General features: G+C 56.4%; 1 protein-coding gene across 5 annotated transcripts in view; it reads right to left on the bottom strand.

Annotated features, from left to right (window-relative positions):
- Positions 1 to 243: 243 nt before the first annotated feature.
- MAF1 (MAF1 negative regulator of RNA polymerase III) overlaps positions 244 to 22,193 on the bottom strand; it is a 43,016-nt gene continuing 21,066 nt past the window's right edge. For all 5 annotated transcript variants that reach the window (XM_077809616.1, XM_077809618.1, XM_077809617.1 and 2 more), the window contains exons 2-8: positions 12,723 to 12,866; positions 8,041 to 8,169; positions 7,281 to 7,446; positions 4,854 to 4,975; positions 4,161 to 4,280; positions 3,103 to 3,222; positions 244 to 2,756 (exon numbers count right to left, since the gene is read on the bottom strand). In XM_077809616.1, the coding sequence (XP_077665742.1) occupies positions 2,735 to 2,756; positions 3,103 to 3,222; positions 4,161 to 4,280; positions 4,854 to 4,975; positions 7,281 to 7,446; positions 8,041 to 8,169; positions 12,723 to 12,805 (762 nt within the window). In that variant the 5' untranslated portion in view covers positions 12,806 to 12,866 and the 3' untranslated portion in view covers positions 244 to 2,734. The remainder of the gene's footprint in view (positions 2,757 to 3,102; positions 3,223 to 4,160; positions 4,281 to 4,853; positions 4,976 to 7,280; positions 7,447 to 8,040; positions 8,170 to 12,722; positions 12,867 to 22,193) is intronic.

Here is a 22,193-nt window from a genome sequence, read left to right as displayed (position 1 = left end):
GTGCTGGGGAAGGGGCTGCGCAGGGCTGGGAGGGGGTTAGTGAGTGGAGAAGGGACACTCGAGCAGGCCCCAAGGAGGAGCCAGCCCTGCCTGCGTAGCTGCCATTTCCCCAGCTGGGAACCCGCCGGGCAGCAGGAACGCTGAACGGCCAGCACCTTTCTGGTACGGCCCCTGCCCCCTCAACTTGCAGAGGCTCCCTCTTCCAGCCCCATGGACGGGATGGATTCTCTAAAGGAAGGGGCATCAGTCACAGATAAACTTTATTGGTGTAACGATACATTGCTATGCAGTAAAGTCAAACCTCACAGGGACTTAAACATGAAACTGGCCCCAGCTCCCCACCCACCGTGCAGGAGACTAGAGGCACAAACTCTTGAAGCAGCGCAGGGGAACAGCAGCTGTACCCTCCCCTTGGAGCAGGGGCTCCCTGCCAAGAGGCCGGCTATGCACCACTCAGGCCAGTGAACATAGGGGCAAAGGCAGGAGCGGGAATGCCAGGTCTTCGGTAGCTGGGCTGGGATCTGGTCCCATGGTTCCTGGCCAGGGCCCCATCTCAACCATGGATACGGGCCACATTTGCCTAGACTGAGTAATGTGGTGGAGCTTGCTGTGCTCACCAGCCCTCTCTGCAGTGGTGCCCGGGCAGACACCCACGCAGGCCATGCGGAGCATCTGGCAGGATTCCAAGCTACCAGGGTGCCCTTCACGCTGCTGGCCAGCCATGGCACAGCTCAGAGGCTCACGAGCCCCTGCCAACAAGCCCCAAATGCTGCGAGCTCCAGCCAGAGCCTAGCTGTGGCTGCAGCGCTTTAGCAGAGAAGGTCAATGCACACGGGCCCCCTGCTCGAGGGTAGAAGGGTATAGCCATGGCTCCCAGCGCTAGGGAGAGCAGCCTCCTTAGGCCACAGGTGGGTAAAACAGGATGCTTTGAGCTTAAGGTTCCCCTCCCCCCATCCTCCACAGGCCAGCAAGGGCCCTGGGCACACCCTGCACGCTCAAGGAGGCAGATGGTTACTGCCAAGACAGCTCCTGCCAGCACCGATGTACAGGCACCTGCTGGCCCTTAAAGCACTGAGCTGGGTAGATGTGACGAGCTCGCCTTGGACCAAATGCCCATGGGGGACGGGTGAAGGGACAATGCCCCACAGCGAAGGGGAGGCTCTGGGGGCAGCTGGCAACCCCACACGGTCCTCTAGCTGTAGGGAAAGCTATGGCTCACCCCAGAGCCCCTGGGGCACCAACTCCGTTCCTGTGGCAGATTCCGGCGGTGAAGAAGGCTGGGTGACGAGCAGGCTCAGGTGGACGAGGCTGGTGCATGGGCCAGCTACAGGTCCCTCCGCAGGCCTGAGGCTAGCAGTGTGCGGCTCCACAGGCAAGCTCCCGGAGCCCTCCTCGGCTGGCTGAGATGTAGAGGCCCTGACTGTGCTGGGCTGGCCCCTCTCCACCTTTCCCTTGCAGCAGAGAAGTTGGGCCCTGATCCTCTGCCAGCACATCTCCACCAGGGGTTTGCACTACACCAGCTACCCGGTGCAACCTGCCAGGGCGAGTGAGGCCAGAGGAGGAGCTGCAGGGAGCAAGACCTGGTGCTGCTGCCCTCTGTAGACACCATGCTAGTGCCAGGTTCTGCCCCCCGCATATGATCCAGTGCCCATGCAGCTCTGCACCCCAGTCCTGCTATGGCCCTGGGACAGCGTATACTCATCCTGGCATCAGGCCCAGCAGCCTGCACTAGGAGGGCCAGTGCTGTGGAACCAGCCATGGGGGACAGAGGGGAGGATGCAGTTAAACCAGAGCATGAGTCAGAGCCTACAGGGCTGAGCTGCCAACAAGAGGAAAACAGGCTCTGCAGCCCTCCCGGATGGAGCAGGCTCCCAGCAGCAGCCACCCCCTCCCGCCCCGCCCCACACGCGCTCTTGCCCAGCTCTAGCACAGCTGATGCCAAAAGTCATCTGTGGTTTAAAAACAAAACAAACAAACCAACCACCAAACAGCCCCTCCGGCCTCAGCTCGCTCTCCCAGCCAGTTCCTTTGCACAGGGGAGCAGTGCTCAGCATGGGGCCACAGGGTGGCTGCTACAGCCTTGGAAAAGAGCAAACTGAGCCCGTGAGGTGAGCAGGAGCCAAGCAACCTCCCTCCCCCCCAAAAAAACAGGGAGCGGGCCAGTGACGTGGGGGGAGGGGTGGGTCACCAACAGTTCTGAAAGAGGAGATCCAGGACGCGAGGATGCCCTGCCCTGCCGCTGCTATGGCCGGACGGAGTTTGCTGCGTCGCCATCGGTAAAGAAAAGTGCCCGAGGAGCAGCCTGCCCTGCTTCAGAGCAAGCAGGAGCAGGACATCAGTGCAGCCAGCAAATCAGTTCCTAAAGTGCACTGAACCATCTCAAAGGCCCTGCGCAAGCATCTGGCAAGCTGGAGCCCAGGCCGGCAGTGAGAGCGTGGCCTCTGCTGACCAATCATGCAGCACCTGTCCGGAGGGAACGGGCTCTCGGGCAGCACCTGCAGCTGGAGGATATCTGCAGCCCAGAAGCACCAGCTGCTTTCCACATGCAGTGCTGTGGGGCAGGAGCTGGGGCACTCTGGAGCCCCCAGCGCCAAAGAGCAGAGCAATGCTGCAGGCTCTGTGCATGGGGTAGTTCACATAGTGGCCAGGGCTGGCCCATCCTCAATGCTGATGGACTGGAGACTGGAAGGCTGGCTCAGCAGGGCTGAGTACTTCTTGGAGCTCATCTGGACACTCACATGCAGATAACCTGCACCCTGCAAACAAGCACAGCTGTCACAGCTCTGCCCAACATGCTTTGGGGGAAGCACAGCTGGCTGCAGCTCAGAGCCAGGCACCCCACCCCGGGCGCACACCAGCTGGGGCTCCACAGAGACTGGCCATGGCCAGGCAGCCTCGAGTCCCTCTCAGAAGGGGCGACACCTTGACAAGTTTCAATTCAACAGGGCCAGGCCCTGTGCTCCCAGGGCCCGCCAGGGCCAGAAGCTCTGTTTCCATCACGCAGACGGGCTGGAGAGAAACGGGTACAGTCATGCTTTGTGGGCAGGGGACAGCCAGGATCCCGCCCCACTCGGCATGTCCCTGCCAGCCGAGCTCACACACCTGTCCTCCTCAATATTGCTGCTTTCCTTGTCATAGGCATCCATGCTCCTCCCCTGGTCTTCTTCACCGAGATCCATGTCCAGCTCGTTCCCTGACTCCGAGCGAGGGTATGTGGACCCACTGGAGAGACAAAGGGCAGCAGTGAGCATCAGCCAGCTCCCCACAGTTAAGGCACAGCCCCATTGGCACCAGTCTAAGGCACTGGCCTCCCGTTACGAATCCTGGCTACGCTGAGCAAGGGCTCCCAATCCGGCCAACTCAACCCCCCAGCGGCCAGAGGGAGGAGGGGCTGCAGGGACCCTCCCTGTGGGAGGCCGAGCACCCATGCCATTAGGAGAGGGAGGGTCAGGCTGCCAGGCCGCGGCTCCCATCCAGTTTGTACGTCAGTGTGGAAGCGAAGCTGTATGCTGCAGGCAGATCGAAGGGGCCTGGCTGCTCTGGGTTCCCTCTAAGTTTTCCCACCCATGTGCGGAATGCATTTTGTTATGTGCACCTATATGGAGGTAGTGTGTGACACATCACCTTCATATTGGTGCACATAACAAAATTCATGTGGGAGGGGTGGGGCCGAGGGGTTCAGAGTGTGGGAGGGGGCTCAGGGGTTGGGCAGAGGGTTCCAGCTGGGGGTGCAAACTCTGGGGTGGGACCAGGGATGAGGGGTTTGGGGTGCAGGCTGCCCCAGGGCTATGGCGGGGAGAGAGGACTCCCCCCAGCTGTCTCTCTCCCCACGGCAGCACCTGGGCGGGGGTGCCTCTCCCTGCCATGGCAGCTCCGGGGCTGGGGACATGGGATAGGCGCCCCGCCCCTGGCTGCAGAAGGTTGGGGGCCAGGCTAGGTTGGGGCCAGAGGAGGGGCGCCCAGGTCCCAGCTGGGTAGGTTCCCTGAGCACCTGCGTGGCACTTAACAGGCTGCTGCACGGCCACACAGTTGACAGGGAACTTAGGCGGCGTGCAGCTCTAGCTCAGGGCACTGCTGGGGGTGCTGGGTCGAGGGGGCTCCCCCAGCAGGAGGCACAGCTTTCAGACAGGTCGCACTTCCCCGCGGTCCCGCAGCCTGACCTGATGGAGCGGCAGGTGAAGAAGACAATCCTCTTCAGCCTCTTATTGTAGAAGAAGTAGTTGAAGGACCAGAGGCTGCCCTCCTCGCCGAAGGGGTCCGAGTCCAGATCTGGGTTGTAGCTGCAAAACCAGTGGCGGGGTGAGAAACACCCTGCCTAGAGCTGCCTGTGCAAGAAGGGCTCCCAGCACCCAGACTCTCACTCAGCCCAGGCACGCTGCTCACTCTGGCCTGACACCAGCGTGACAGAGCAGAACCGACCTTTGGCACCTGGTGGTCAGAGCGCAGCACAAATGGTAATGACCCAGCCGCCAACCCAGCACACCCCACAAGGCAGGCGGGTGCAAGGATCAACGATGTGCAGGGAGAAACGGAGGCAGGCTATTAGCCCACTGGGCCAGCAGCCCCAGGCAGAGCCAGGAGTGAGGCAGTCAGCTACCTTAGCCACAAGCTCATGGTGTGCCCAGGGTGGGAAGGGGAAGGCATGGGATCGTCCCTTTTATCTGCCTTGGCAAAGGGACCCCTATAGGCAGGGCAGGCCAGAATCAGTAGGATGTTCCCCAGATCCACTACTGGCCACACTATGTCGGCCCAGCATTGAGGAAGAGCCCCGGCTCTGTACTCCCCAGCGGCGCATGGCCTGGCTGCTCCAGGGCGTGGGGCTGCCCTATGCCGAGCGGGCAGGCAGAACAGACCTGTAGATGTCACACTCCGAGAGACAGATTTCTTCATCCACAGCATCCCACAAGTGAGGCTTCAGGGCTCTGAAGTCCTCCCGGACCGCTGAGAACAAGCTACAATTCACAGCATTCACCACCTGGAGGAGACCAAGACACACTCTGGGCTGGGCTGGACACACGGGAGTCAGGACCCTGCAGCTTTCCAGAGGGAAGCAGGCAGCCCCTCCCCAGGGGCCCTGTGCTGTGTCCACGATGCCTGGGACAGGGCCCAACTCCTCTGCTCTGGGGAGGCCAGATGGGAGTCCAGAGAGTCTGGAAGGATGAGTTTGGAACACTGGCTGGCCCCGAGGGCAGGGCCGGATTAATGCAGGGGCTTTGGGGGTGCAGCCCAGGGCCTCGGGCTAAGGGGAGCCCTGCAAAAATAAATCCATAATTATATACAATTCAGTGGTCACCAACCTGTCGATCGCGATTGACTGGTCGAACCTGGAGCCTCTGCCAGTCGACTGTGATCTCCGGGCTGCTAAAAGTCCAGGGGCACAGCAGGGCTCAGGCAGGCTGCCTGCGTGCTGTGGCCCCATGCTGCTCCCAGAAGCGGCTGGCTGCTGGCACATCTCTGCGGCCCCTAGGGGGGCAGGCAGCTCTGTGTGCTGCTCCTGCCCCCAGCACTGTTCCTGCTGCTCCCATTTTCTGGGAACCGGCCAATGGTAACTGCGGGGACAGCGCTTGCAGGCAACGCACTACGCTGTCCCCCTCTTCCCAGGGGTGCGCAGAGACATGCCAGCAGCTGGCTGCTTCCAGGAGCAGTGTGGGGCCACGGCACACAAGCAGCCTGCCTGCCTGAGCCCTGCTGTGCCACTGGCCAGAAGCCGCCTATGGTAAGTGCCTCCCAGCCGGAGCCTGCACCCCAGCCCCCTGTCCCAGGTCAGAATCCCCTCCTGCACCAAACTCCCTCCCAGAGCCTGTATTCTTCACCCCTGTCTGCACCCCAACTCTGCCCCAGCCTGGAGCCCCCTCCTGCACCCAAACTCCCTCCCAGAAAAACGAATATAACAGCTGTTCTGTTAGGCTATTTTGAATTAACTTAACTATATTCTACAGGTTTTAAGAGTGAAATGTAACCACAGAACACCTTTACGTTAATTAAAAGGCAAGTTTAGTATAACGTTAATAGCTTTGATGCCATAATTGTGATAATTTTGTTTTAAATTAGGAAAGAGACTTGTATACAGGGGCCCCACAAAATCTAATAGCCCCGGCCCCCACAGGAGAGTTAATCCAGCCCTGCCCAAAGGCTCGCTCCTCTGAGCGGGAAGGAGCCATTGTTTCCCATGGCACACGCCGGAAGTGATAAGCTAACAGCTTTGGCAAAGCCCTCGCTTGTCGCACAGCCCTTCCGTGAAGGGGAAGCTGCTGCAAGGGTACTCTTGGGATGGGAGGAAAAACAGAAGTCTAACCTAGAACACAAGTGTGTGTGTGGAACAGATGCAGACCAATGGGCACCCAGCGTTAGATTCAGGAAAACGTGGGGAGAAGCAGGAGAAATACAGAAATGCATTGTGGGACAACAGAAGCAGAGGTGGGGGTGGTTGGACCTGCCACAGGATCCCACAGACGCCAGTTCAAAAGACTCTACAGCTGCACGTGGCTCCCCTGAAGCTGTCTGGGAAGGGAGCATTGCCGCAGGCCGAGGAAGGAGGCCTCCCGCCAGCAGGCACAGCTCTGGGCACCCTCTGCTTAGTCAGGATGGAGCTCTGCCCACTCCTCAGCATGGTGCCTGGGAGGCTGGGCAGGGTAACCCAGTCTGGGTGGCTCTCAAAACGCTGAAAAATACTCAAACCCTGCCCCTGCCTCTACCCAAAGAAAAGCAATACCATACCCCCACCCCACAACCAACCCCAACACCACCACCATGAAACAACCCAGCCCAGCTGGCACAGCCAGGGGAAGTCAAAACCCTACCCACAGGCACAGTATCCCCCAAAGGAGAAGGGCCAGAGGGGCCCTGGAGCCTGGCAGGGGCTGTTCTGAGGCTGCTGATTTTATGTGGGAAGTGCTCAGATTCTGCAGTGATGGGCAGCAGGACAGATCCTGATAGCCTGCGCGGGATTGGGCGGGGGGGGGGGACGGGACACTTCACTCCAGTGGCTGAGAGGGCAGAAGGGGAGGGTGTCTCACTGGAGGGTGGGTCTGGAGGTGGCAGAGCATCTCCTGGGGAAGGGTCTGGCTGCAGCCCCTCTCGGAGCAGGTGAGATCTAAACCTCATAGATCTAAACCCCACTGGCTGGGTCCCTGGGGTCCCCCACCACACCGAGCTGGAGGGAGCCCTGTCTCGGCTGCTCTCAGAAGGTCCCTGCCAAACTCCATGGCAAGGAGCACTCTGACCCCAGCCACCATCAGTAGCTGGCTCCTGTGCAGTGTTGAAGGGAGCCCATCCCGTACCCAGTTGAGGCTCGGCTCCCTGCTAAACTCGTGGCTCTTGGCAGCACTGAAGTCGTAGTCGGGCCGGAAGGACTCGTTGAGGGTAGCGATCAGGTAGAAGAGAGTCTTGCGGCTGCACTTGTCACTCAGAGGCCCCTCCTCGTCTCCACTCTGACTCTTACTGAGCCTGCACACACAAGACAGCTAGGCGGGCAGCTGCTACCAGCTGCCCAGAAGCAACACACTGGAGGGAGGCCCTCGGCAGCCCCACCCCACACCCCAGGACAGGAATCCTGTGGAAACCAGCTTGAGCCCCAGGGATATTGCCAGAACCCAGCAAACAGGGCTCAGACACACCCTAGGATGGGCAAGTGGGCAGGGACACTTCCCAGTGGGGATGTGCCACACGGCCCTAACCAAATGCACACACAGGCACAGGAGGGAATGCACACGCACACCCAACTTAATCCAGGGGCAGCTAGGTATGACAGAGCACCTCACCTGCACAGAGGGTTGGCCTGGGAGATCATCAGTCCCAGCGTGCACTGCTGCATCTCAGCTCCAGAGGCTCAGGAACAGAGAGCACTAACCCCAGGCTGCTGGCCCAGACTGGGGCGAGGCCAGCTGCAATGCATGGGGCATCCTGAGGCCAACCCCCCATTCCCCTTCCCTCAGTGGGCTCTGGCTCCAGCCCATGGCTACCTCTTGAGCGGGGCCCCACTGAAGCATGCAGAAGTCCCATGCCGCCCAGTCCCCAGCCCAGAGTGGAGGGCTGACGTACCTGCTGGGGCTGATTCCTGTGGTCTGAGGGGGTGACAGGGCTTCAAGGACATGCGGCTGGCCCTCCTGGCAGAACTGCTTAAACATATGCTTGTCGTCGCCCGCCATCTTACACGAGTAACTCTCAATCCTGCAGAGAGACACCACCATGTGTGAGGCCCGCCGGGGAACAGCACAGCAGGCCCCCGGGCCCACGCCTGCTCCTCAGAGCAAGCATGACAAGCGACAAGTGGAGGAGTAACACTGGGTGCCCAGCCCCAGCGCAGACAGAGATCACCCTTCACAACACTGGCACTGAGTGCTGAGAAGGGACAGGCCAACAGGAGCGGAGACATGTCCAGCACAGACACAGGGATTTTGGGAATCCCGAAGGCAGCCTAATGTTCTCCGCCAGGCTGTCCCGGCTCTGCCCAGAGCTACAGGGACTGCTGTTTCAGAGAAATTTAAATGTGACCACCACAACACCCTGCAGAACTGGCTGCCGGGTCTGGAGCGTGCATGGGGGAGGGAGGAGAGGTGAGCTGAACAGGATCCAGCAAACTTTCTCCATGAACTCTGACCATGAACATGCCCACGAGCTGTTCTAAGGAGCTCCTATGTGCCCTCCCTCCCCTTCCCCCGCTCCTGGCCTGCCTCACCAAGGGTACAGAAGGCGGCGCAGGAAACCCAGCTAATCACTGCAGCATCCTGATCAAAGTAGGGTTCTGCCCGTACCAGGGAGTTCACCTGCTGCCAGTAGCGTTGTCAGAAAAGGGCTCCCCAGCCAGTGCTGGAAATGATTTGATGGCCATGCTGCCCCCAGGACTGAGGCCCCCCCTTGCACACACCTCCCCCCAACAGGCTCAGTCCCTCTGCACTGGCAACTAGCCAGCGTTACCTCTGGTTCAGGGGGACGATGACTGACCAGCCATTGCCACTGACCCGTCAGTTCCTGGTACAACAGAGCAGACGTGCCAGGCAGGGCCCCTGGGAAAGCTTGTGGGTCCCATTCCCCAGGTTCAGCTCAAGGGTGAATGAGTGGCAAGGAGGCATCCCATAGCTCCCTGTGATCATCTTAGCGACATTGCTCTGGGCTGTGAAGCTTTTTGTGCCCAGCGTGCCATAGTTAGGTCGGCCTAACTCCTGGTCAGGACCTGGAAGAACTCTTCCATCGACCTAGCTACCACCTGCCAGAGGTGGATTAACTCCCCTGACGTGTTCATGCCAGGGCATGGCGGGCACAGTTGCAGGGCTCTAACTGTGCCATTGTAGCAGCTGTCGCTTAGACATGGCCTTGGAGACATGCCGCTGCCAGGGCCGCCAACACCGAGATCAGTCACACATCACATATCGCTGGCCCTGACACGCCACTCCTTCCTGTTTGCCTTTCTATCCTGTGTAACAACAGGCTAGTAAGTTTCACTTCTGATTCTTGTCACTTCCAGGCTGTGGTGTCTGGGCTCAAGGGGGGTGGGGGAAGGGTTGTTAGGCAGACACATCCACTGTCATTTGTTCATGGACACATTCCTATAGGCCCCCCTAGAAACTCTGGGCAGACCCCACCTTCTGGCTCCCCTGTGAAAGAGCTGCAGACACTGACAGCATCACGAGAGCAGGGTGACAAGGCCCCGGTAATGGCAGCCTCCAGTCAGAAGTTACACCCAGGCCCTGCCAGGGCTCCCAGACGCTGCCCAGGAGGTGAGCGCGTGAGCAGGAAGTGTGCTCCTGGGGCTTGCAGGAAGGATGCGAGATGGTTTGCAAACCCCGACTCTTAGACTGTGCCCTCAGTTCACAAACCAAATCCACACAGACTAAGCCTTTCAGGAAGGGCAGGAGACCCAGCCCAGAGCAGGGGTTTCTCCCCCCCAACTCTGCAGCATGTGTTCCACCAGCAGCCTCGACAGAGACAGAGAAGACAGACATGGTCCTGTCCAGCTCCCATGGCCCCCACAATCGGCTGGGACAGAGGTAACGCAATCACGCTTCCTGAAGGGCAGCAGCAGCCTACGCCCCATGGTCACACTGAAAAAGAAGCAGGGATTGGGGCACGTTCTGGGGAATGTCTGCAGCACCCTCTTGAGCACTCTGCCCTTCTCTAGCTGCTGTCAGCCAAGAACGCCAGCTCTTCGTGAAGTGCTTGAAAAGCCCAATGCTAAAGCCGCTCAGAGAGCGTGTGGAGCACCCCCTACCCTACGCCTGGGCCAGCTGGGAAACAGATTCACTTCGGCTTTGTCTCGATCAGCCAGCGAAAGCAGTAACTGACCAGATCAAGCTATCCGGGTTTCAATGCCATTTAAAGCGCCCTAAACACGGGTTAGGGTTCCGCATGGTGCAGCAAGATGGAGTTTCATTTCATTGGTGCGTGCTCCAATACAGACACAGTCAGAGCCTGTGAGCAGCCCAGCCACATGTGAGCAGCCCAGCCACAGTCAGAAACAGACTGAGCAAGCCTACCCTGCTGGGCAATGCCAGCCAGCCCCACAGTCAATCAGAGTTCAACTCCCAAACTTCACATTCCTGGCCAACTATGGGTTTCAAATAAAGCCCAAAACCTGGAAACGCCGATTCAGGAAACTGCCAATGGTCTCCTGAAGTTTGCTCAGCTCACCCCCTGGCTGGAGTCCTCCTCGGTCCAGACAGAAAGGGAAGCACCAAGCCCACAGAGCGAACCAAGGTCAGGACTCGCGATGGAACCCAGGAGTCCTGATTCCTAGCTCTTTGCTTGAACCAGTGAGCAATTGATGGGGAAGCAACGCTAGCCTGCCATACAAAGGGGCATGTCACTGTCAGACTCCTGCTAGCTGTGGGCAAGGGGCAGTCTCCGGCCCCCAAGCTAACCTCCTTGGGCAAGCAGCACTGACTAGGGAAAAGCCCATATGGAGCTCTGGTCTGGCTGCTCCATCCCAGCAGTCTACAACGGAGATGCCTACTAGCCTAGATGCCCTAGGCTGCTGTATGGACGAGCCCCTGCTGGGCCCAAAGAACTGCCATCTCCTCCTCCTGTTCCACATCATCTCTGTCCCAGCACAGGCCTTGCATAGCTCATGCTCCACAGCTGATGGGGGTGTGATGAGCACAGGCTGATCCAGCCAGTCTCTCAGCCTGGTCACACTTGTGCAGCTGCCCAAGAACGGAAGCCATTGGCCGATTGGTTCCATTCTTGCAGCTCAAAACATCCTGCCTTGAGAGCAGATGTCTCTTCACAGCACAGACGCCAGGCTGAGGGTAAGTGCGTTGCTCCACCCACTGGAGAGATTCAAAGGGAGGAAGCGTGCAGGGCCAGTGAGAGCACGAGAACCAGAGCTTGGGAGCCCACAGGAGCTGACCTATCCCCACCCCTACACTGCATACCACAGCTTGCACTTGGGTGGAAGTTTCTGCAGCACAAGTGTCTAGGACCATCGGTGCTGACTCCATGGGTGCTCTGGGGATCAAGCACCCACTGAAAAAATAGGGAGTGCTCTGCACCCACAGCAGGGCTGAATTAATCTTTTGTGGACCCCAGCCCCTGGGCTGTGGTCCCGCTCCCCACTTTGCCCATGCTCTGACCTGAGGCCCCACCCCTGCTTGGCCTCCTCCCCCTGAGGGCCTGCCCACCACTTGCACAGTGGGGAGGGGGCAGAGAGCAGTGAGCACCCACTGGCAAAAACAAAAGTCACAGCCTGTACCTAGGACCCAAGTCACTGTTCATAAGCTTGGAGAGGAGATGGACTGGCACCTCTGCCCTGCCTTCCCCACTCCCACAGCTAGATGGGGCTCAGAAAGGAGACACCCAGGGGCTACAGGTGCTCAGGCTTGCCTCTGCTGATCCAATGGCCAGGGAGTCCTCAGCTGAGTGGCCTTGGAGCACCTTCCAGTTGCTCTCCCAGGCTAAGTGGAGAGAGGCCCAGCCAAGAGTCTCACATCACTGCTTTTTATGACTCCTGTAAACATGCCTGGAGAGCAAGTGCTGGATGAGCCCTGCCTCCTCCTTCCCAGCCATCCTCTGACAGGAGCAGGACCTCCCAGGCAAACAGCAACACCTAGGCAGGCAGAGGCGCTAAGGACAGGGGAGCACAGCGGTAGCCTTTTGTTCCCACATCTGGGATCCCCCTAGCCGGAGACGGAAGGCTCAGCCCAGAGACCTGCGCCCTGCACTGCAGCATGTATGCAAGGTGGGGTTTGTGGTACCTGTGCACACAGACTGACTCACTCCTCTTCCCACTCACTCCACCTGTCAAGACGTTTAGAGCAGAAACAGTCCTGGTAGATGGGACTGTCCATGGGAGCTGAGGGGACACTCCCTAGGGTGACTGCGTAGGGCCTGGAAGCAGACAGCTGAGCTGTGTGTGCCCTGAGACTGCAAAGCCTGTGGCAGGTTGGAACTTCACAGACAGCTGGGCAGAGGCAGAGAGCAAAGGCCTGTAAAGTCTACATAGTCCATTCCGCCCCCCACACACATGCGAGCGGCAATTACCTGGACAGCACCCATTCGATGCTCTCCCACTCACCCATGTCAGTATGGTGCCTACTGCCTTGGCCACTCTAGCTTGAAGTGTTTCACCTGGCAGTGGGGTGCTCCTCAGCTGAATAGATCTCACTGCCAGAGCTATCAAGCTTGTCTGGTCCCCCTTGTGGGGGGACTTTCTGCACCACAGGAAGGGCACGGGAAGAGGTGGCTCAAGTCCCTGGGGAAGCACAGAAGGAAGCTTTGACAACACTCACCTGCCAATGATGTGAGCATCTCCCGTCTCCACTGTCAGCTGAGAGTTTATTGCTTCAAAACTTGAGTTCTCTAACAGCTTCATTGTCCCACCTTCGGCTGCAGAGCGACTCTCAGTGCAACACCTGCTGCAAAGCTGGTACGACCTAGCACAGAGAAACAGGTTCCATCAGCTGCCCATCCCAAGAGCAGCACAGCAAGACTGCAGACAAGGTGAGAATGGGAGAATGGCCCTGATTCCTGGTGAGCCCAGCCCCTGCAGCATGGAATGGGTTTGGCTAGTCTGGCAGGGAGGTGATAAGCCAACACAGAGACAGGGAGGGGCAGGAGAGGTCAGGAGGCAGACACCCTGTTAAGTGGGGAGAACAAGAACAGATCTCACGTTCCTAGGAAGGAGACAGGCAGCCTCCCAGGCTAACCCTATCGCACACTGTGGTATCCCACTCTCAGGTGACTGATGTACCATTCCCTGCGAAGGGCAAGCTGGCCTGCAGCTCTCCACATCCACCCTCACACCAGTGTGCCAACCGCATTCTCACCCCCTAGCAATGGGCTCCTCGCCAGCACCCAGAGCTTACAATCCACGAGGGGGGTGGGAGGGCACGGCTGCTATACATTCCCCCTTCACACCCAAAGGCTAGTTCTCCCACCCCTAACCCACAGGGAATCATTTCCCCCAGTTCAGCAAGAGTCTGTGCTCTGTGAAGCTACCTCTGACCTGTTCCACCCAACACTCCAATATAAGAACATAAGAATGTCTATACTGGGTCAGACCAAAGGCCTGTATCCTGTCTTCTGACAGTGGCCAACAGAACAGGTAATTTCATGACAAGTTCTCCCTGTTTTAAAGCACCACGCTTCCATATAAAGGAGTTTCCTCCTCTCTTTTATTATTCTCTACAGAGGCAGCATTGCAGCTAAACAAATTCACCTCCATACTCAACAGACCAACCCAAGTGACCGCTGGGCACAAACCGAGGACAGTGTTTTCATCATGGCTGAACCACTAGCTAACATTCCTGCCCAGGCCAGGTGCACACCTGGTCCCAAGTACACGCCCATCCCATATACAAAGCAGGGCAGCAGGATTTAGCACAAGAACAGCTTCCTGTGCCTAGACACTACCTGCACTAGGACCCTAAGGGAGAGGGTTCTCACAACCAGCCCTGCAAATTCAAAGGCACAATGAACCCCCACATGCTCACCCCCACCCCAACATCACCACAAAAGACTGAAGAAACAGATCTGAAGGAATCACTTTGCCAATCACGTAACCGCCCCAGCAGCCCCCATTCACCATCTGCATCAGCAGCCTCCCTGGTGCCCCCAGTGGCTGTTCACACGCAAGAACATCCCCTTATTCACAGTCCCAAAAAGGGCCCTTGCTTGCATCCACACTCTGCCTCAAAGATTAGTCCCCCCGACCCCTGCTTCCCATACACCAGTGGTTTTCAAACTGCGGGTTGCGACTCAGTACTGGGTCGCGAAATGTAAGGCATTGGGTCGCATAGGCTCTGGTCAGCCCCACTGACCGGGCCGTTAAAAGTCCCATTGGCGGTGCTGCCTGGGTAAGGAAGGCTAGCCCCTACCCGTTCTGATACCGCGCTGTGCCCTGGAAGTGGCAAGCAGCAAGTCCCACTCCTAGGCATGGGGGCCACAGGGCTCCGTGCACTGTTCCCACCCTGATCACCAGCTCTGCTGGGGGAGGGGGGAAGATGTTGGTGCCTGTGGGCAAGAGCTGTGCAGAGCTGCTTGTGCGCTTCCACCTAGAAGCCGGACCTGCTGCCGGCCGCTTCCAGGGCACAGCACGGTCCGCGGTGCCAGGAAGCCTGCCTTAGCACCCCCACTATGCCACTGATCAGGAGTCGCCTGAGGTTAGCCCATGTCCCAACCCACTACCCCAGCTCTGAGCCCCTCCCAAACCCAGAGCCCCCTCCTGCACCCCAAATTTCTCATCCCTGGCCCCACCCCAGAGCCTGCACACCCAGCCCAGAGCCCTGACCCCCTCCCACACCCTGAGCCTTTCATTCCCAGCCCTACCCCACAGTCCTCACCTCCACCTCAACCCTGAGCCCCTCCCACACCCCAAACCCCTCATCCCCAGCTCTGTTGGGTCACAGACATCAACAATTTTCTTCAACTGGGTCACCAGAAAAAAAGTTTGAAAACCACTGCCATACACCCAGCTCCCCAACTTCCATCTGTACGCACTCAGCAGCACCTCCATCTGTCCCCTGTCTCCAGCTTCTCCACACCCCCTTCAGCACCTTGGTGCCTGTCATAAATATAAAGGGAAGGGTAACCACCTTTAAATCCCTCCTGGCCAGAGGCAAAACCCTTTTACCTGTAAAGGGTTAAGAAGCTAAGACAACCTCGCTGGCACCTGATCAAAATGACCAATGAGGAGACAAGATACTTTCAAAGCTGGAGTGGGTGGGAACAAAGGGTCTGCCTGTCTGTGTGATGCTTTTGCTGGGAACAGATCAGGAATGCAGCTCAGAACTCCTGTAAAAAGTTAGTAAGTAATCTAGCTAGAAATGTGTTAGATTTCTTTTGTTTAATGGCTGGTAAAATAACTGTGCTGGAGGGAATATATATTCCTGTTTTTGTGTCTTTTTGTAACTTAAGGTTTTGCCTAGAGGGATTCTCTGTGTTTTGAATCTGATTACCCTGTAAGGTATTTACCATCCTGATTTTACAGAGGTGATTCTTTTACCTTTTCTTTAATTAAAATTCTTCTTTTAAAGAACCTGATTGATTTTTCATTGTTCTTAAGATCCAAGGGTTGGGTCTGTGTTCACCTGTACCAACTGGTGAGGATTTTTATCAAGCCTTCCCCAGGAAAAGGGGTGTAGGGCTTGGGAGGATATTTGGGGGAAGACGTCTCCAAATGGGCTCTTTCCCTGTTCTTTGTTTAACACGCTTGGTGGTGGCAGCATAGGGTTCAAGGACAAGGCAAAGTTTGTACCTTGGGGAAGTTTTTAACGTAAGCTGGTAAGAATAAGCTTAGGGGGTCTTTCATGCAGGTCCCCACATCTGTACCCTAGAGTTCAGAGTGGGGAAGGAACCTTGATAGTGCCATGAACCACACTGCTGTCCATGCACCCAGCCCCCTTGCAGCCCTCCCACGCAGCGCCCAGATTCTCAGAGACCCATATGTCATGCCCCTATTTTCTCCACCCCGACACTGGTGCACCCTGCCCCCATTCCCCAACATGCACTCTGCCTACCCATGCACCTCCCTCTGCTGTCCATGCATCCTGCCCCTCTCTGCCCCCCATGCACTCCCCTCCCCCATGCATTGCAGAACAAGGAGTAATGGTCTCAAGTTGCAGTGGGGGAGGTTTAGGTTAGATATTAGGAAAAACTTTTTCACTAGGAGGGTGGTGAAGCACTGGAATGGGTTCCCTAGGGAGGTGGTGGAATCTCCTTCCTTAGGAGTTTTTAAGGTCAGGCTTGACAAAGCCCTGGCTGGGATGATTTAGTTGGGGTTGGACCAGATGACCTCCTAAGGTCCCTTCCGACACCGATATTCTATGATCGCCCCATCCCCCATCCATGCACCCTGCCCCCGCTCCCAATACCCGACACACCTCCCCATCCCCCTACTGGTGCCATGTCTGGCCCTTGCCTGCTGCCTGCACCGCCTGGCCCAGTGGGAAGGGCAGTGGCCTGTCCTCACCCCCTTGGGATGTCTCTGATGGAGGCCCCCAGCCTCGCTGCCCCCAGCGCAGCCCCTATCCCCGTCCTGGCTCTGTCCCCAGTTTGGCTCCAGCTGTAACCAGCCAAAATGCTCCTGGAGGTGACAGGGCAGCCCCAGCAAAGGGTCTTAGCTCCAGAATTCACTCCCTATGGGGCCTTTAAGGACACATTCCTAAGGATATTTGGTTGAGATGGCAGCTGAAGAGGGCTCTGGGTCTCACTCTACAGTGCTGCCAGACAGACCTATTTCCATCAGTGCGGTTTCACCCTGGACAGGCTCTCTCTGAAGTATATAGACTTTGTCAGTTTCAGCGAGGGGGATCCCTAAAATCTTTGCTGGCTACAAAGGAGAGCTGCTCAAGAGCTCCTTGCCCCACCCTCTCTCCAGCTGGGACCTGTTGCGCCATCCTGGCTTGTAACAGGAGAGATTGTAAACAAGCAGCAGCAGGGACATGCCAGGGCTCTCGGGAAGCAGTGTTCCTTCACAGGACTAATCTGGGAGGCCCGGCCATGCCACTGCCCCAGACACAGGGAGCCAATTTGGTTTCAGATAGGAGCGGGGGAGATAACCCCTTGCAGAAGGGTCCCTGGGAGCATGGAGGGGACTCAGGGCTAGCTGCTAACAGACAGTAGCTAGGGGGCCGAGTCCATCCCAGGCTCCAGGGACAGAAGTGAGCAATAGAGGAGAGGTTTCAGAGTAACAGCCATGTTAGTCTGTACTTGTAAAAAGAAAAGGAGTACTTGTGGCACCTTAGAGAGACTAACCAATTTATTTGAGCATAAGCTTTCGTGAGCTACAGCTCACTTCATCAGATGCATACTGTGGAAAGTGTAGAAGATCTTTTATACACACAAAGCATGAAAAAATACCTCCCCCCACCCCACTCTCCTGCTGGCAATAACTTATCTAAAGTGATCACTCTCCTTACAATGTGTATGATAATCAAGGTGAGCCATTTCCAGCACAAATCCAGGGTTTAACAAGAACATCTGGGGGGGTGGGGTTAGGAAAAAACAAGGGGAAATAGCCACTCCCAGTCTCTATTCAAGCCTAAGTCATTATGCAAGGTAACCTAAGTTAATTGTATCCAATTTGCAAATGAATTCCAATTCAACAGTTTCTCGCTGGAGTCTGGATTTGAAGTTTTTTTTGTTGAAGAATTGCAACTTTCATGTCTGTAATCGCGTGTCCAGAGAGACTGAAGTGTTCTCCGACTGGTTTTTGAATGTTATAATTCCTGACATCTGATTTGGGTCCATTTATTCTTTTACGTAGAGACTGTCCAGTTTGACCAATATACATGGCAGAGGGGCATTGCTGGCACATGATGGTATATCACATTGGTGGATGTGCAGGTGAACGAGCCTCTGATAGTGTGGCTGATGTTATTAGGCCCTGTGATGGAGTCCCCTGAATAGATATGTGGGCACAGTTGGCAACAGGCTTTGTTGCAAGGATAGGTTCCTGGGTTAGTGGTTCTGTTGTGTGGCATGTGGTTTCTGGTGAGTATTTGCTTTAGGTTGGGGGGCTGTCTGTAGGCAAGGACTGGCCTGTCTCCCAAGATTTGTGAGAGTGTTGGGTCATCCTTCAGGATAGGTTGTAGATCCTTAATAATGCGTTGGAGGGGTTTTAGTTGGGGGCTGAAGGTGATGGCTAGTGGCGTTCTGTTATTTTCTTTGTTGGGCCTATCCTGTAGTAGGTGACTTCTGGGAACTCTTCTGGCTCTATCAATCTGTTTCTTCACTTCACCAGGTGGGTATTGTAGTTGTAAGAATGCTTGATAGAGATCTTGTAGGTGTTTGTCTCTGTCTGAGGGGTTGGAGCAAATGCGGTTGTATCGCAGAGCTTGGCTGTAGACAATGGATCGTGTGGTGTGGTCAGGGTGAAAGCTGGAGGCATGTAGGTAGGAATAGCGGTCAGTAGGTTTCCGGTATAGGGTGGTGTTTACGTGACCATCGTTTATTAGCACTGTAGTGTCCAGGAAGTGGATCTCTTGTGTGGACTGGTCCAGGCTGAGGTTGATGGTGGGATGGAAATTGTTGAAATCATGGTGGAATTCCTCAAGGGTTTCTTTTCCATGGGTCCAGATGATGAAGATGTCATCAATATAGCGCAAGTAGAGTAGGGGCGTTAAGGGACGAGAGCTGAGGAAGCGTTGTTCTAAATCAGCCATTAAAATGTTGGCATGCTGTGGGGCCATGCGGGTACCCATAACAGTGCCGCTGATTTGAAGGTATACATTGTCCTCAAATGTAAAATAGTTATGGGTAAGGACAAAGTCACAAAGTTCAGCCACCAGGTTAGCCGTGACATTATCGGGGATAGTGTTCTTGACGGCTTGTAGTCCACCTTTGTGTGGAATGTTGGTGTAGAGGGCTTCTACATCCATAGTGGCCAGGATGGTGTTATCAGGAAGATCACCGATGGACTGTAGTTTCCTCAGGAAGTCAGTGGTGTCTCGAAGGTAGCTGGGAGTGCTGGTAGCACAGGGCCTGAGGAGGGAGTCTACATAGCCAGACAATCCTGCTGTCAGGGTGCCAATGCCCGAGACGACAGGGCGCCCAGGATTTCCAGGTTTATCGATCTTGGGTAGCAGATAGAATATCCCAGGTCAGGGTTCCAGGGGTGTGTCTGTGCGGATTTGATCTTGTGCTTTTTCAGGGAGTTTCTTGAGCAAATGCTGTAGTTTCTTTTGACAGGTTTCAGAGTAACAGCTGTGTTAGTCTGTATTCGCAAAAAGAAAAGGAGTACTTGTGGCACCTTAGAGACTAACCAATTTATTTGAGCATAAGCTTTCGTGAGCTTATGCTCAAATAAACTGGTTAGTCTCTAAGGTGCCACAAGTACTCCTTTTCTAGTTTCTTTTGGTAACTCTCAGTGGGATCAGAGGGTAATGGCTTGTAGAAAGTGGTGTTGGAGAGCTGCCGAGCAGCCTCTTGTTCATATTCTGACCTATTCATGACGACAACACCACCTCCTTTGTCAGCCTTTTTGATTACGATGTCAGTTGTTTCTGAGGCTGTGGATGGCGTTGTGTTCTGCACGGCTGAGGTTATGGGGCAAGTGATGCTGCTTTTCTCCAATTTCAGCCCGTGCACGTCGGCAGAAGCACTCTGTGTAGAAGTCCAGTCTGCTGTCTCGACCTTCAGGAGGAGTCCACCCAGAATCCTTCTTTTTGCAGTGTTCGTAGGAAGGATTCTGTGGGTTAGTATGTTGTTCAGAGGTATGTTGGAAATATTTCTTGAGTCGGAGATGTCGAAAATAGGATTCTAGGTCACCACAGAACTGTATCATGTTCGTGGGGGTGGAGGGGCAGAAGGAGAGGCCCCGAGACAGGACAGCTGCTTCTGCTGGGCTCAGAGTATAGTTGGATAGAGAAGAAGCACCAGGCTAGGGAACCTGTCCGCCCAGCAAGGTCAAAGGGAGGTCAGCTGCTCCCGGACTGAGGCTGCTGGATGTTCTTTCCCTGACATGACCCAGAGGAGATTAGCACAGGCACATGCTACTGCACTGACATGCTGAGCAGCCATCTGAGGAACAGCCTCAGCATTAGCCACACAACCCTGAGCCCACTCCCCCAGACATCCCCAGTGGAGCCTGTCACGGAGTCCCCGGGCGATGCTCTGGAACTGCTCCCTATGAAGCCAGGCAGGACTCTGGGGAAGTCTCCTTTCTGTGAGCAGCCTGTCTGCAGGACACACAGCTCACACAGCTTCCACCTTCCTGGGTCTGACCTCGGAGCATTCAGCATCCTCTGCCCCTCCGTGCGCTTCCCACAGCGAGTCTGCTCAGGCAGGGCTCCTGGGGAAGCCAGAGGGTCCTGCCCCCCAACTTTGCAGTCAGACGTGACTCTCAGCCAGCCAGTAAAACAGAAGGTTTATTGGACAACAGGAACACAGTCCACAACAGAGCTTGTGGGTACACCCAGGACCCCTCAGTCAAGTCCCTCTGGGGGAGCAGGGAGCTTAGACCCCAGCCCTGGGGTTCCCTGTGTTCCTCCACCCAGCCCCAAACTGAAACTAAACCCACCTAGCAGGTTCCCTGCTGCAGCCTCTGTCCACATTCCTGGGCAGAGGTGTTACCTCCCCTTCCCCCTCCTGGCTCAGGTGACAGGCTCTCAGGTCTCCCATCTCCAGGGCACACTCCCAGGTCAATACTCCCCCCTCCCTGCTGCGTCACATCGTCACACCCCCAATGTGCTCTGAGCTGCCAACTCAGCTGACGGGAGGAATTCACTTGCAGGACACATCTTTAGGGCTAAGAGTAGGAGGGCAGAACAAGAAACATCTTGTGTCCTCTTTATTGTCCCACAATGGTCCCTCTGGTGTCGATGGGCCTTTCCTGTGGGGCAGAACTTAACACCTTCTGCTGAAGCCAGCACTTCACACTGGTTAATGTCTCTGCCCTGCCTGGTGAGTTCCACGGTCACAGAGGCTCACGCTCAAACATTCCCTTGCATTAGGGGATACAGAGGTGATACGTGAGATTAATGCCGGCAGGAACTCACCAGCTTTCCATACAGTCTAAGCATGAATGACATTCTGATGATCCCTGTCTGAATGATGCTCACACTCAGGTGGGCCAGGCTGGTTCCAGTGACATATTTGTCGGCGTTCCCTTGAGACAAGGGGACCTTGGCAGGAGTTGGCACCTGGTCTGGCAGTGTCACACTGTGGTCCTGTGGGCCATGCCCTGCCTGGGTGGGACAAGGGACTGTTGGTGCCCCATGGGGTGTAGCCAGTTCATGGCGCTCCTACTCCCCCCAGTGCATGCTGCATGGGGGGCCAGCCCCAGGCTGGGGGGGGGGGCGCTCCCTGTTTAATGGCAGCTCTTTCCTGCCCTGTAGGCCTGTGCTGCTGTCCCACGCTGAAGCTCTTTGCATCGGCCAGCAGGGATGGGTTGGTGAAGGTCTGGAATGCCCAAAACCAGCTACTCAGGTGAGAGGCAGACGCTCCTGCCAGGCCAGCCAGCACGACCTGTCAGGGACTCTGCTCAGATCCTGCCCATACCGCAGTCACTGTGGGGGCTTTGCGTGGGTCTCACGGCCCTGGGGTGTCACGGAGTCCCTGGGCGATGCTCTGGAACTGCTCCCCGTGAAGCCAGTCAGGACTCTGGGGAAGTCTCCTCTCTGGGAGCAGCCTGTCTGCAGGACACACAGCTCACACAGCTTCCACCTTCCTGGGTCTGACCTTGGAGCATTCAGCATCCTCTGCCCCTCCGTGCGCTTCCCACAGCGAGTCCGCTCAGGCGGGGCTCCTGGGGAAGCCAGAGAGTCCTGCACCCCAACTTCGCAGTCAGATGTGACTCTAAGCCAGCCAGTAAAACAGAGGTTTATTAAACGACAGGACCATGGTCTAAAACAGAGCTTATAGGTGCAGAGAACAGGACCCCTCAGCTGGGTCCATTTTGGGGGGCAGTGAGCCAGTCAACCACTTCTCCCCTTCCAGTTTCACGCCCTCCCTTAGGTCGGGGGTGGTCAATAGCACTCACAGGCCGCATGTGGAAAGGTTTATGCGGCCCGTGCCCTTTGGCCACCCCAAAACCCCAGGGGGTCAAATTGGGATTGGGTCTTCTCCCCAACAATCTGTTATAGGACTGTTTAACTTTCTTAACAGCTTTCACTCCATCTGAGACCTTCTCAAAGCTATCCACACTGGATCTTTCAACAAGAAAGTCAGTGGATCCATTCACAACAGAAAATTTTGGGCTGTTAGGAACTGAAACTTTCTTGATTAAATCACTTTCACACCCTTCAGTTGCAGTAAACTGC

This window comes from Eretmochelys imbricata, chromosome 2 (assembly GCF_965152235.1).
Source record: "Eretmochelys imbricata isolate rEreImb1 chromosome 2, rEreImb1.hap1, whole genome shotgun sequence".
In the NCBI taxonomy this organism is placed as follows: Eukaryota; Metazoa; Chordata; order Testudines; family Cheloniidae; genus Eretmochelys; species Eretmochelys imbricata.
This window is presented reverse-complemented; position numbering and strand designations above follow the sequence as displayed.